The 12,075-nt window shown below is 41.5% G+C and overlaps 1 protein-coding gene across 6 annotated transcripts in view; it reads right to left on the bottom strand.

Annotated features, from left to right (window-relative positions):
* The window catches only part of GOLIM4 (golgi integral membrane protein 4), a 102,717-nt gene that overhangs the window by 28,561 nt on the left and 62,081 nt on the right, over positions 1–12,075 (bottom strand). For 4 of the 6 annotated variants that reach the window (XM_038756183.1, XM_038756266.1, XM_038756344.1 and 1 more), the window contains one exon: positions 3,450–3,611. The exons of the other annotated variants lie outside the window; for them this stretch is intronic. In XM_038756183.1, the coding sequence (XP_038612111.1) occupies positions 3,450–3,611 (162 nt within the window). The remainder of the gene's footprint in view (positions 1–3,449; positions 3,612–12,075) is intronic. 6 annotated transcript variants of the gene reach the window in all.

Here is a 12,075-nt window from a genome sequence, read left to right as displayed (position 1 = left end):
TATCAAACAGAAACTCTTTGCCATCAACTTTAAAGCACTCACTCACCTTGTCTCCTACTACAACTCAGCCCACACACTTCACTCCTATAATGGTAACCTTCTCACTGTACTGCGATCTCATCTATATCTCTGTCGACCTCTTGCCCATGTCCTTCCTCTGCATATTCGACAATTACACTCCCTGCATTCAAGGCCTTATTAAAGGCACATCTCCTCCAAGAGCCCTTCCCTAACTAAGTCCCCTTTTCCTTCTCTTCCACTCCCTTTCTGCTTCACCCTGATCTGCTCCCTTTATTCATCCCCCCTCACAGCCTCACAGCACTTATGTACACATCTGTAATTTATTTATATATATATTAATGTCAGTCTCCCTTCTAGAATGTAAGCTCATTGTGGGCAGGCAATGTGTGTTATATTGTATTCTCTCCAAGCGCTTATACAGTGCTCTGCACACAGTAAGCGCTTAATAAATATAATTAACTGACTGGTTTATTTGAAGAAGTGGTGAAGCTGGTTCTAATCTCAGCTCTGTCACATGTCTGCTGTGTGAACTTGGGCGAGTCACTTCATTACTCTGAACTGAATTATCACATCTGCAAAATGGGATTAAGACTGTGAGCCCCATGTGGGACAGGGATTATGTCCAACCTGATTAACCTGTATCTACCCCTGCGCTTAGAACAGCACGCAACACATAGTAAGCATCTAACAAGCACCATAATTATTATCATGATTATTAAGGGCCCAGGTCAAAAACACTCAGGAATCTGCTTAAATACCTTCATCAATAACTCTGACTGATGAGCTCTCAAATTTTAAATCCTGCTCTCCTGCAGACAAAATAAACACTTCAAGTTTTTCGGGGTTCCCTGAATTGAATCAATGGGGTATTTCACTGCAGTGTGCTAAATTAAATTAAGGGTTAATAAGTTCATGTAGGAGAACTAAAACAACTAATGCCTAAGCTAACCTCCAACCTCTAACGCTGCTTTAGAGAAGCAGCGTGGCTCAGTGGAACGAGCATGGGCTTTGGAGTCAGGTCATGGGTTCAAATCCCAGCTCCGCCAATTGTCAGCTGTGTGACTTTGGGCAAGTCACTTAACTTCTTTGGGCCTCAGTTACCTCATCTGTAAAATGGGGATTAAGACTGTGAGCCCCCTGTGGGACAACCTGATCACCTTGTAACCTCCCCAGTGCTTGGAACAGTGCTTTGCATAGTAAGTGCTTAATAAATGCCATTATTATTATTATTATTATTATTATTATTATTATTATTATTATTAAATAACCTGGATTTGCATATATACCTATTGAGAGTTCACCCACTCAGCATGTGCTCAAAGTGCTCTAGTATATCCTATTTATCCTAACCCTATTCTGACACATATACAGAATATACATACACATATTCAATTGAATATGTGAATACACATATTCAAGCGCTTAGTACAGTGCTCTGCACATAGTAAGCGCTCAATAAATACGATTAAAAAAAATATACAGGAACAATTTTTCTCCAGTTTCAGTATGGATTAACTAAAGGGGAGAGGTTTAAAGAACAGCCTACTTCCATTAACCACTCCAATGCCCTAATCATCAGACTTCACTATTTCCTTAAAGATGTTTATATATGAAAAGAGATACACACATCGTGTGCACACAATGTGCATATCGTGTTTGCAATTATTTAATCTGACCTCTGTAGTTGCATATATTTTTATTTTTGCTTTCTTCTTTGAAGTGAAACCTCCTTGTGGGTCAAGAGTGTGTCACTTCATTCTGCGCTTCCGGTACATCTAGTACAGTGCCCAGGATAGTACAGGTGACTGCTCAACAGATGCCACAACTACGCCTTGAAGCAAAATGGCATAGTGGATAGAGCACTGGGAGTCAGAAGGTCACGGTTTCTAAACCCTACTCCACCACTTGTCTGCTGTGTGACCCTGGGCAAGTCACTTCCCTTCTCTGGGCCTCAGTTACCTCATCTGTAAAATGGGGAAGGAGACTGTGAGACAGGGACTGTGGGACAGTGACTGTGTCCAACCCGATTTACTTGTATCCATCCCAGTGCTTAGTACAGTGCCTGGCACATAGTAAGCACTTAAATACCATAATTTTTATTACTATTCTTACTATTATAATTATTACAACTATTCAAAGGAACCCAAATTGAACCACATTACCAGAACAATGCTCTCCTAAAGTCATCTGCACTCACTATAATTCCAAAATAAGAAGATATGGGACTTGGGAGTTCCTTCAATGCAAGGCAGTAATACTAGCAATATTATTCATATTTATGTATAATATTAAAAGCACTTTCCTCCTTCGCCACATGCAGTTGTAGACGCCCTTTCCTATAAATGACCTCCAGTGAAGTCAGGACTAAAGTTTAACTTGTGCGAACCAAAAGCACAAATTACCTGTGCCCCTAGAATAGCCTCAGAAGTTGCCCAACTACCCCCAACGACTACACTGGGTTTATGCCCCCAAACCTAGAGTGAATGTGTTTGAACATTTCAGTCAAAATTAATCTTCCTGAATAAAACCATAGCTGGAGCAAATACTTTCCCAACTACCCCCAACGACTACACTGGGTTTATGCCCCCAAACCTAGAGTGAATGTGTTTGAACAATTTCAGTCAAAATTAATCTTCTTGAATAAAAACATAGCAAATAATTTCCAAGACCACAGTAACCTTGCTTTTAATAAGGAATTAAGCAACGCAGGAAGCAGCATGGCCGGCCTAGGAAAGACCACAGGCCTGGGAGTCCAAACACATGGATTCTAATCCCGACTCTGCCACTTTTTTTTTTTAATGGCATTAGTTAAGCACTTACTATGTGTCAGGCACTGTACTAAACGCTGAGGTAGATACAAGGTTAAACACAGTCCCTAACCCTTGTGGGGCTCATGGTCTTAATCCCCATTTTGCAGATGAGGTAACTGAGGCCCAGAGAAGTGAGCTAACTTGCCCAAGGTCACCCAGCTGACCAGTGGTGGAGCGGAATTAGAACCCAGGTCCTTTGGACTCCCAGACCAGTGCTCTATGGTGTGACCTGTAAGCCCATCTTCTAGACTGTGAGCCCACTGTGGGCAGGGATTGTCTCTGTTACTGAATTGTACTTTCCAAAGGCTTAGTACAGTGCTCTGCACACATTATATGCTTAATAAATATGATTGAATAAATGAATGAATGACCTTGGGCAAGCCACATAACTTCTCTGTGCCTCAGTTTCCTCAACTGAAAATAGATTACAAAACCTGTTCTCCCTCCTGCTTAGACTGGGGGCTCCATACAGGACAGGGACTGTCTGACCTGATTAACTTACATTTCCTCAGCTTACAACAATGCTTGACATAGAGTTAAGAGCTTCACAAACACCATAAAAAAGGAAACTACTGGTCAAGATGATAAATCCACAAATAAACAGTACACTTTTAATACCTCTCTTCGATCGTCTGCTATGTTTTTCTCGTGTGCTGTGATGGCACCTCGTGGAGAAGGAGCTACCTGTGGGACGTTTTGTGGGTCTGTCCTTTCAGGTTTTCGGAAGCTCGGAATCATATTCAGTGTGTCCTTCAGTTGCTTATATTCTGCGACTTGGGTCTGATTGTAAATTACACAAAGTGAGCGGTGGGGTGGGGGGGTGGGGGGAGATTGGTTATTCATATAAGCTCCCAGGAAGCTGGCAATCCCAAGAGCGATAGTTAGTCATGGATTCCCCCCAATACAGCTACCGATCAGTTTGTAAAATATGTACATTGTCCCCATGCTGCATTTCACTGAACCAATCAACCTGAAGTATGTTCCAGCTTTGGAACACGCTCAACCAGTTCAAAGCACATGCAAATTAATCATATAGCTATAAAGGAAACTCAGAGCAAAGTACCAAGAAAGATGTTAGTTTTCCATGCTGCATTCAAAGAAGCTGCTTTAAAGCTGACAATTTAAAGTCCCATAAATTCCACCAGTGAGTGTGAGAAGGCTCGGCAATGTTTTCCCTCTAATTTTAAAATAATATCTGTAGGGAAAGTACAAAATTGTAACTATCTTTGTTTCAGGAATCAATCAGTGGTATTCACTGAGTACTTACTATGTGCGGAGTACTGTACTAGGCACTTTATAAATACTATTGACTGATTGATAAAGCAAAGATAATGGTGATTTTGCACTTTTCCCAAACATATTTTGAAATCAGACAGAAAACATCGCCTACCTTTCTCACACTTATCGGTGAATCAGTAACCTTTCTTTCAGCCAGGGAGCAAGGAGAGGATCCGGGTCGATTTGGAGTTTGTGCAAAATCATCATCATCATCATCATCATCATCAATCGTATTTATTGAGCGCTTACTATGTGCAGAGCACTGTACTAAGTGCTTGGGAAGTACAAATTGGCAACATATAGAGACAGTCCCTACCCAACAGTGGGCTCACAGTCTAGAAGGGGGAGACAGAGAACAAAACCAAACATACTAACAAAATAAAATAAATAGGATAGATATGTACAAGTAAAATAAATAAATAAATAGAGTAATAAATCTATAAATAGAGTAATAAATATATAAATAAAGTAATAAATATAAAATCAGAGTCCAAGCCACAGGGCACTACCCTAGGTGGAAGATCTCGGGTGAACGGGGACAAGTGGGATGCCGGAGGGGGGTGGGGGGAGAGATCTCACGGCACGGGAGCTTAGGGATGACAGAAGTTCTGCTTAGTCAGGCAGAGATGCTGGCTTTAAATATTTTAGATTTACAGCTCAAAAATGAATCACAATTCATACCATAAATGGACACCCTGAGCTCTGTTTAAACATCATCATCATCATCAATCGTATTTATTGAGTGCTTACTGTGTGCAGAGCACTGTACTAAGCGCTTGGGAAGTACAAATTGGCAACACATAGAGACAGTCCCTACCCAACAGTGGGCTCACAGTCTAAAAAACAATAAATCAATGGTATTTATTGAGCACTTACCATAAGCAGAGCACTGTACCAAGCACTTGGAAGTTGGCAGACAAGAACGTGTCCACTAACTCTTATATTGTACTCTCCTAAGTGCTCAGTGCAGTGCTCTTGCACACAGTAAACGCTCAATAAATCTGATTGATTGACACCTGTCCACAAGGAGTTTAGAGTCTATTGTTCTCCACACTTATGATGTTGAAATCAATCCATCCGTAAATCAATGGTATTTACTGAGTGCTTACTTATCATCATCATCAATCGTATTTATTGAGCGCTTACTGTGTGCAGAGCACTGTACTAAGAGCTTGGGAAGTACAAATACTTATGGTATTTATAAAGTGCTTGAGTGTAAAGACCACTGCCTGGGTAGAAAACAATTTCCTTGACTGTTCACCTCAGCCCACTGTTCCAGGCACCGTTCAAAGCCTTTGAGTAGCAGGCTTGCTGTTCAACCCCTGCGTCCCATTTCCATTTCCTTCTAAGAAGGAAAATTGTGTTTGAGAAGTGCCGCAAAGGCGCAACAAAGAACAGTCTTTGGGAAGTCTTTGGGAAGCAGCATGGCTCAGTGGAAAGAGCCCAGGCTTGGGAGTCAGAAGTCATGGGTTCTAATCCCGGCTCCGCCGCTTGTCAGCTGTGTAACTTTGGGCAAGTCACTTCACTGGGCCTCAGTTACCTCATCTGTAAAATGGGGATTAGGACTGTGAGCCCCGCATGGGACGACCTGATCACCTTATATCCCCCCAGTGCTTAGAACAATGCTTGGCACATAGTAAGCGCCTAACAAATGCCATCATTAATTAACAGTCTGTGAGGGAAGCTACTATAATCTTAAAATGTGTTTTCCCAGGGAGGCCTTGAAAAATAATAAATCCAACCATCATTAGTATTTCCTGAAAACCTAAACTGTAAGCTCCTGTGGGCAGGGATCTCGCCTACCGACTCTACAGTATATTTTCTCAAATGCTTAGTAAGGTGCTCTGCACATACAAAGTGCCCAATAAATACCACTGACTCGTCGACTGACTGCAGAACACTGCACTAACTAGATGTGAACCCTGCCCGCAAGAAGTAACCAATCTAGTGGAGGATAAGGTGAGAGACTGACATCAGGCAAGGAAACTTTAAGTGAAGTGGTGCCTGAGGGCAAAATGCCTTAGGCCAAGTCCCCCCATTAGTCTGAGACTATGAAAGGCAGATTAAACCAGATTCAAAGTAACGATTTTTGAGTACCACATTTCTTCTCCTGATCCTTAAGAGTCTGTACAATAAACCAAGTGGATCAGTGTTGCAGTTACTATTTGAGACCTGTGTTCAATCTATCCTAAAACTATCCCAGGGTTTAGCACAGTGCTTGGTATACAGTAAGCATCAGTATCATCATTATTCATTCATTCAATCATATTTATTGAGCACTTACTATGGGCAGAGCACTGTACTAAGCGCTTGGGAAGTACAAGTTGGCAACATATAGAGACGGTCCCTACCCAACAATAGGCTCCCAGTCTAGAAGGGGGAGACAGACAGCAAAACAAAACATGGAGACAGGTGTCAAATATTAATATATTTAATATTAATATTATAACATTAAATAATATGTTTAATATTATATATATTTAATATCATTACTACTATTATCATTATACTCTCTCTGTAGCCAGAGAGAACACAAATATGTTCTAATTCAATGAACAACTCCTGCTGGGTGGAGGTTTACCCTCAAATAATTCAAAGGGCAACATTTCTCTTACACTGAGGATACCGGCTGCCACAAACAGAACTGGCAAAATGCTAGATGATACCACTTTTTTCGCGAGTATGCACTAAGGAGTTCAGTTGTCTCAAGGCTGTTGGTTTAGTAGAAAGGGTGAGGCAGTGGAAAATCAGGAGCCCTGAGTTCTAGTCCCGGTACTACATCAGCACTTATGGTTCTTGACTGAAGGATCACCCAGGGCACTTTGTGAGGTGAAAGGCCCAACAGGAATCCTGAAAAACATCCGGCTGATGTGGCCAGGAAAAGTTGAAACAGCTACTGGATTATGTTGACATAACAGCCCCGCTACTACACTATTATGGGTCACTTCAGGTATATATGGGTCAATCATTCAACGGAATTTATTGAGAGCTTACACTATATTAAATGCTTGGGAGAGTACAATACAAGAAAGTTGGTAGACATATTCCCTGTCCAAGATGAGCTTCCATTCTAGAGGACTCTGCTCATAACTAACTTTTGCCTTACTTTGAAATAAGCTGCACCTCCGCCCACCTATTTGCTCACTGCACTCCAGGCTCCAGAGGGAATCCTGTCGGCAGGAACAAAAGCATGAATGGCACTGTACAAACTCCTGTCACGAACATTGGTTCCTTTGAGATTGTTCCCAGTCTTGATGTCTCAAACCCAGGGCTAGTCCTTCATTCTTAACAGGTTTGAAGGAAATGTATATGTGTGTACATATATGGAGAGTGAGAAAGAGAGACAGAGAGAGAAAGGAAAGGGAAAGGGAAAGGGAAAGGGAAAGGGAAAGGGAAAGGGAAAGGGAAAGGGAAAGGGAAAGGGAAAGGGAAAGGGAAAGGGAAAGGGAAAGGGAAGGAAGGAAGGAAGGAAGGAAGGAAGGAAGGAAGGAAGGAAGGAAGATCCTTGAGCTTTTGCAAACAATTGGTTTGTAAAAAGTGAGCCAATTTTAGATGTATCAAAATCAATTTTATCAAAATTAACCAGAATTGTGTGCTCAATTACAGTTACGCAATACAGCTATCTTAATGCATGTCAATCATATCCTAGTGTCTCTCGGTAGGGTAGATGACCTACTTCATAGGAAAATGGATATTTTGCTCCTTCTAGTGATCCTCTAGCTATCAAGTAACCCAGGCGTGCGGCGTCCCCTGAACCACCCCCCACTTTGGAAAGTCTCCTTCCTTTTTCTCCCACCACTGAAGCTTTGTAAAACTGTTTCCCATTTCTTTATGGCTCATTCTTGCGTAACCCCCTCTGGACCCAATGTCAAAAAATTAGTGCTGTGAAGTCAAAAATGATGTGTTGTTATTTTAGAAACACAGGAAGTGCCATTCATCATTAATTTGAAACATCTTTAAGTCCAAGACTACCCATGTATTGAACAACTGTGAAAATAATATTCTCTCAAACAATTTAGAAGCAGCACGGCCTAGAGGATAGAGCATGGGCTTGGGAGTCAGAAGGGCATGGGTTCTAATCCCCGCTCCGCCACTTGCCTGCTGTGTGACTTGGGCAAGTCACTTCACTTCTCTGGGCCTCAGTTACCTCATCTGTAAAATGGGGATTAAGATTGTGAGCCCCATGTGGAAGAGGCACTGTGTCTAACCTAATTAGCCTGTACCTATGCCAGTGCTTAGAACAGTGCTTGGCACATAGCAAGCACTTAGCAAATATCATTAAAAAAAATTGGTGGCAAGAGGATCTAACTCTTTGGGTTCATGACAAAAAAAAATCCTGTCCTTTGATTGGGGTCTATTGGCAAAGCCTACACTGTAACTCTAGAGGACATTTCTAGTTTCCATAAAGCCATCTGGCCTGAACAAGTTTTTGTATGCCATATCTTGAAGTTTCACATTCCTGACATATACATCTATAGTTTGTGTATATATCTATAATTCTATTTATCTATTTTGATGGTACTGACACTTGTTTACTTGTTTTGTTGTATTTCTCCCCCTTCTAGACTGTGAGCCCGTCGTTGGGTGGGGACTGTTTCTGTTGCCGAATTGTACTTTCCAAGCGCCTAGTATAGTGCTCTGCACACATTAAGTGCTCAATAAATATGATTGAATGAATGAATGACTGACAAGGGATGGCATGAACTGGATAGACCCTGCCTCTATGGCACCTGAAGTCTCTCTGGCAGCTCAGCAATAGGTGGGAAGAGAGGGAATAGGCAAACTGAAGAGTGTGAAACTTTTATGCAAAATCCCAACCAGGCCAAAGCACAGTTTTTCTTTCATCGGGAATGGAAGCTTTCTGTAGTCACATTTAGGATTTAGGGGTAAAAGGGGAGGTAGCATGCCCTAGTGGAGCATGGGCTGGGAGTCAGAGAACCTGGGTTCTAATTTCACCTTCACCATTTGCCTGCTCTGTACATTTAGGCAGGTCATTTAACTCTCTATACTTCAGTTTTTTCCACCATAAAATGGAGACTTGGAAGTGGCATGGTGTAGTGGGATAGAGCACGGGCTCGTGAGTCAGAAGGTCATGGGCTCTACTTCTGGCTTCATCACTTGTCTGCTGTATGACCTTGGGCAAATCACATCACTCTGTGCCTCAGTTACCTCAACAGTAAAACGGGGACTGAGACTTCGAGCCCCACATGGGACATGGACTATGTCCAACCCGATATGCTTTCATCCTCTCCAGTGCTTAGTACAGTGCCTGACACATAGTATCAATCAATCAATCGTATTTATTGAGCGCTTACTGTGTGCAGAGCACTGTACTAAGCGCTTGGGAAGTACAAGTTGGCAACATATAGAGACGATCCCTACCCAACAGTGGGCTCACAGTCTAGAAGGGGGAGATAGAAAACAAAACAAAACATATTAACAAAATAAAATAAATAGAATATGTACAAATATAAGCACTTAAATACCACAATTATTATTATTATCCTAGGCCCCATGTTCGACAGGTGGTGACTGACTTGATTTTCTTATACTTGCCCCAGCACTTAATACAGTGCTTGTCATGTAGCGAGTGCTTAACAAATACTACAGTTACTACTATTATTATTGGGATTAGGGGAAAGTGATGGCAATGGAAATGGTCAACCTTCCTGGGGCCAATGCACAATCAATTTACTGGATAATTACTGGGTCTTGAGCAGTGTACTAAACAGTTGGGAGAGTACAATACAATAGAGTTGAGAGACACGATTCCTGCCCTCAATCTAGTACAGTACCTTGCAACCACTAAAGCGGGCCAGATATTTTGCAATCCCTGGAATATATCCTCTCATCTCTATATCAGAGAAATGGGAGGCTGGGGCAGAAAGAAGGGAAAGAGGGAGACCTAGGTTTTTGAAAACAAGGCAAACGTGGCACTGTAATTAATTTGAAATCACCTTCTTTTGAGTCACACCAGAATGCTATTTTAAAATGCTGCTGGCTCCACTTATGATTTTGACAGTTGTAACTATGGGGGACTAATTTCACAATGAAAGCTCCAGTATGAGCAAGACAAGGAGGAATTTTGGGTCCATGAGATGAGCTAATATTATGAATTTCAATTAATATTGAAAATATGAAAAATAAGGAAATATTTTAAGTATTTAAAGGAGCCTTTTTTTCCTCTTTACTTCTGTCAACTAATATGTTTCTATCCTTTGGTTTAATAAAACACAACCAAAGGCAGAAAACTTTTATCTGCTTAGTCAAGAACATTTCTCCTTTCTCCAGCTGTTACAAATTTAGCTGATCTTTCTTTTTCCTTCAGATTTTATTCATCTGATGCCATTGCAATAGGTGCTCATGTCTGTTGCTGCAGTAAGCAGAAGCACTGTGATCTGATGGGAAGGTCACAGGACAGTGCTCTGCACGCAGTAAGCGCTCAATAAATACGACAGAATTCATTCATTCATTCAGTCGCATTTATTGAGCGCTTACTGTCTGCAGAGCACTGTACTAAGCACTTGGGAACTACAAGTCGGCAACATATAGAGACGGTCCCTACCCAACAATGGGCTCAAATTCTAGAAGGGGGAGACAGACAACAAAACAAAACATGTAGACAGGTGTCAAAATTGTAAGAACAAATAGAATTAAAGCTATATGCACATCATTAATAAAATAAATAGTAAATATGTACTAGTTAAATAGAGTAATAAATCTGTATATATATATATATATATATATATATATATATATATATATATATATACAGGTGCTGTGGGGAGGGGAAGGAGGTAGGGCAGGGGGGATGGGGAGGAGGAGAGGAAAAAGGGGGCTCAGTCTGGGAAGGCCTCCTGGAGGAGGTGAGGGAAGAGACTTGGGATGCACTGGGCAGATGGTCCAGACCTGTTTCAAGAATGGAATAACTGGAAGGTTTTGGTATCCAGTGGATGCTAACCGGGATCTGGGTACTCCCAAATAATAGTAACAATAATAATAATAATTATGATATTTGTTAAGCGCTTACTATGTGTTATGCGCTGTTCTATAATGACTGACCGAATGGAGGCTTGGGTTATAATCTGTGTAACTGGTTGTGTAATCGAGGGCAAATGATTTATTATTTACTGCTAATAATAACAATAATTGTTGTACTTAAGTGTTTACTGTGTGTCAAGCACTATCACTTGTCTGCTGTGTGACCTTGGGCAAGCCACTTGACTTCTCTGTGCCTCAGTTACCTCATCTGTAAAATGGGGATTAAGACTGTGAGCCCCACGTGGAACCAACCTGATATATCTACCCCAGCGCTTAGAACAGTGTTTGGCATACAGTAAGCCCTTAAATACCATAATCATCATCATTGTCATTGTCCTAAGCATTGGAGTAGCAACAAGACCATCAAGTCCCACATAGGGTTCACATTGGAAGTATGAGGAATTACAGGTACTGAATCCCCATTTTGCAGATGGGAGAACCGAGGCCCAGAGAAGTGAAGTAACTTGCCCAAGGTCATATGGCAGGTAAGTGGCAGAGGCAGGATTAGAACCCAAGGTCCTCTGACTCCTAGGCCAGGGTGCTTCTCTAATTTATCTGTGTTTCAGTTTCTGTAAAATGGGGATTAAACACGTTTTTTCCTTCTCCTTTATATTATAAGTCTCATGATTACCATGTCTGGCACATGGCAAGCACTTAAAAAATGCTACAATTATTATTATCACCATGCTCTGCCATCTACTACTACCCATGGTTCCAGTGCAATACTTATGGCTGCTGAGACTGGTCTGGAGATAAATAAGCTGCCATTTCTGTGGTTTCAAGTTTGCCATCCACCTCAGAGAGCAAACATGGACCCCAACGTGGGGGAAAAAAAAATGCAGAATGCCCATCACACTTGCAACACCTCAGGGATACGCAGGACTCCCATAAATTTTCACCTGGGTTACTGGAAGGTCTACAGCAT

This window comes from Tachyglossus aculeatus, chromosome 1, assembly GCF_015852505.1.
Source record: "Tachyglossus aculeatus isolate mTacAcu1 chromosome 1, mTacAcu1.pri, whole genome shotgun sequence".
Lineage (NCBI taxonomy): Eukaryota > Metazoa > Chordata > Mammalia > Monotremata > Tachyglossidae > Tachyglossus > Tachyglossus aculeatus.
Note: the sequence above shows the minus strand (reverse complement) of the source record. Positions and strands in the feature narration are given on the sequence as shown.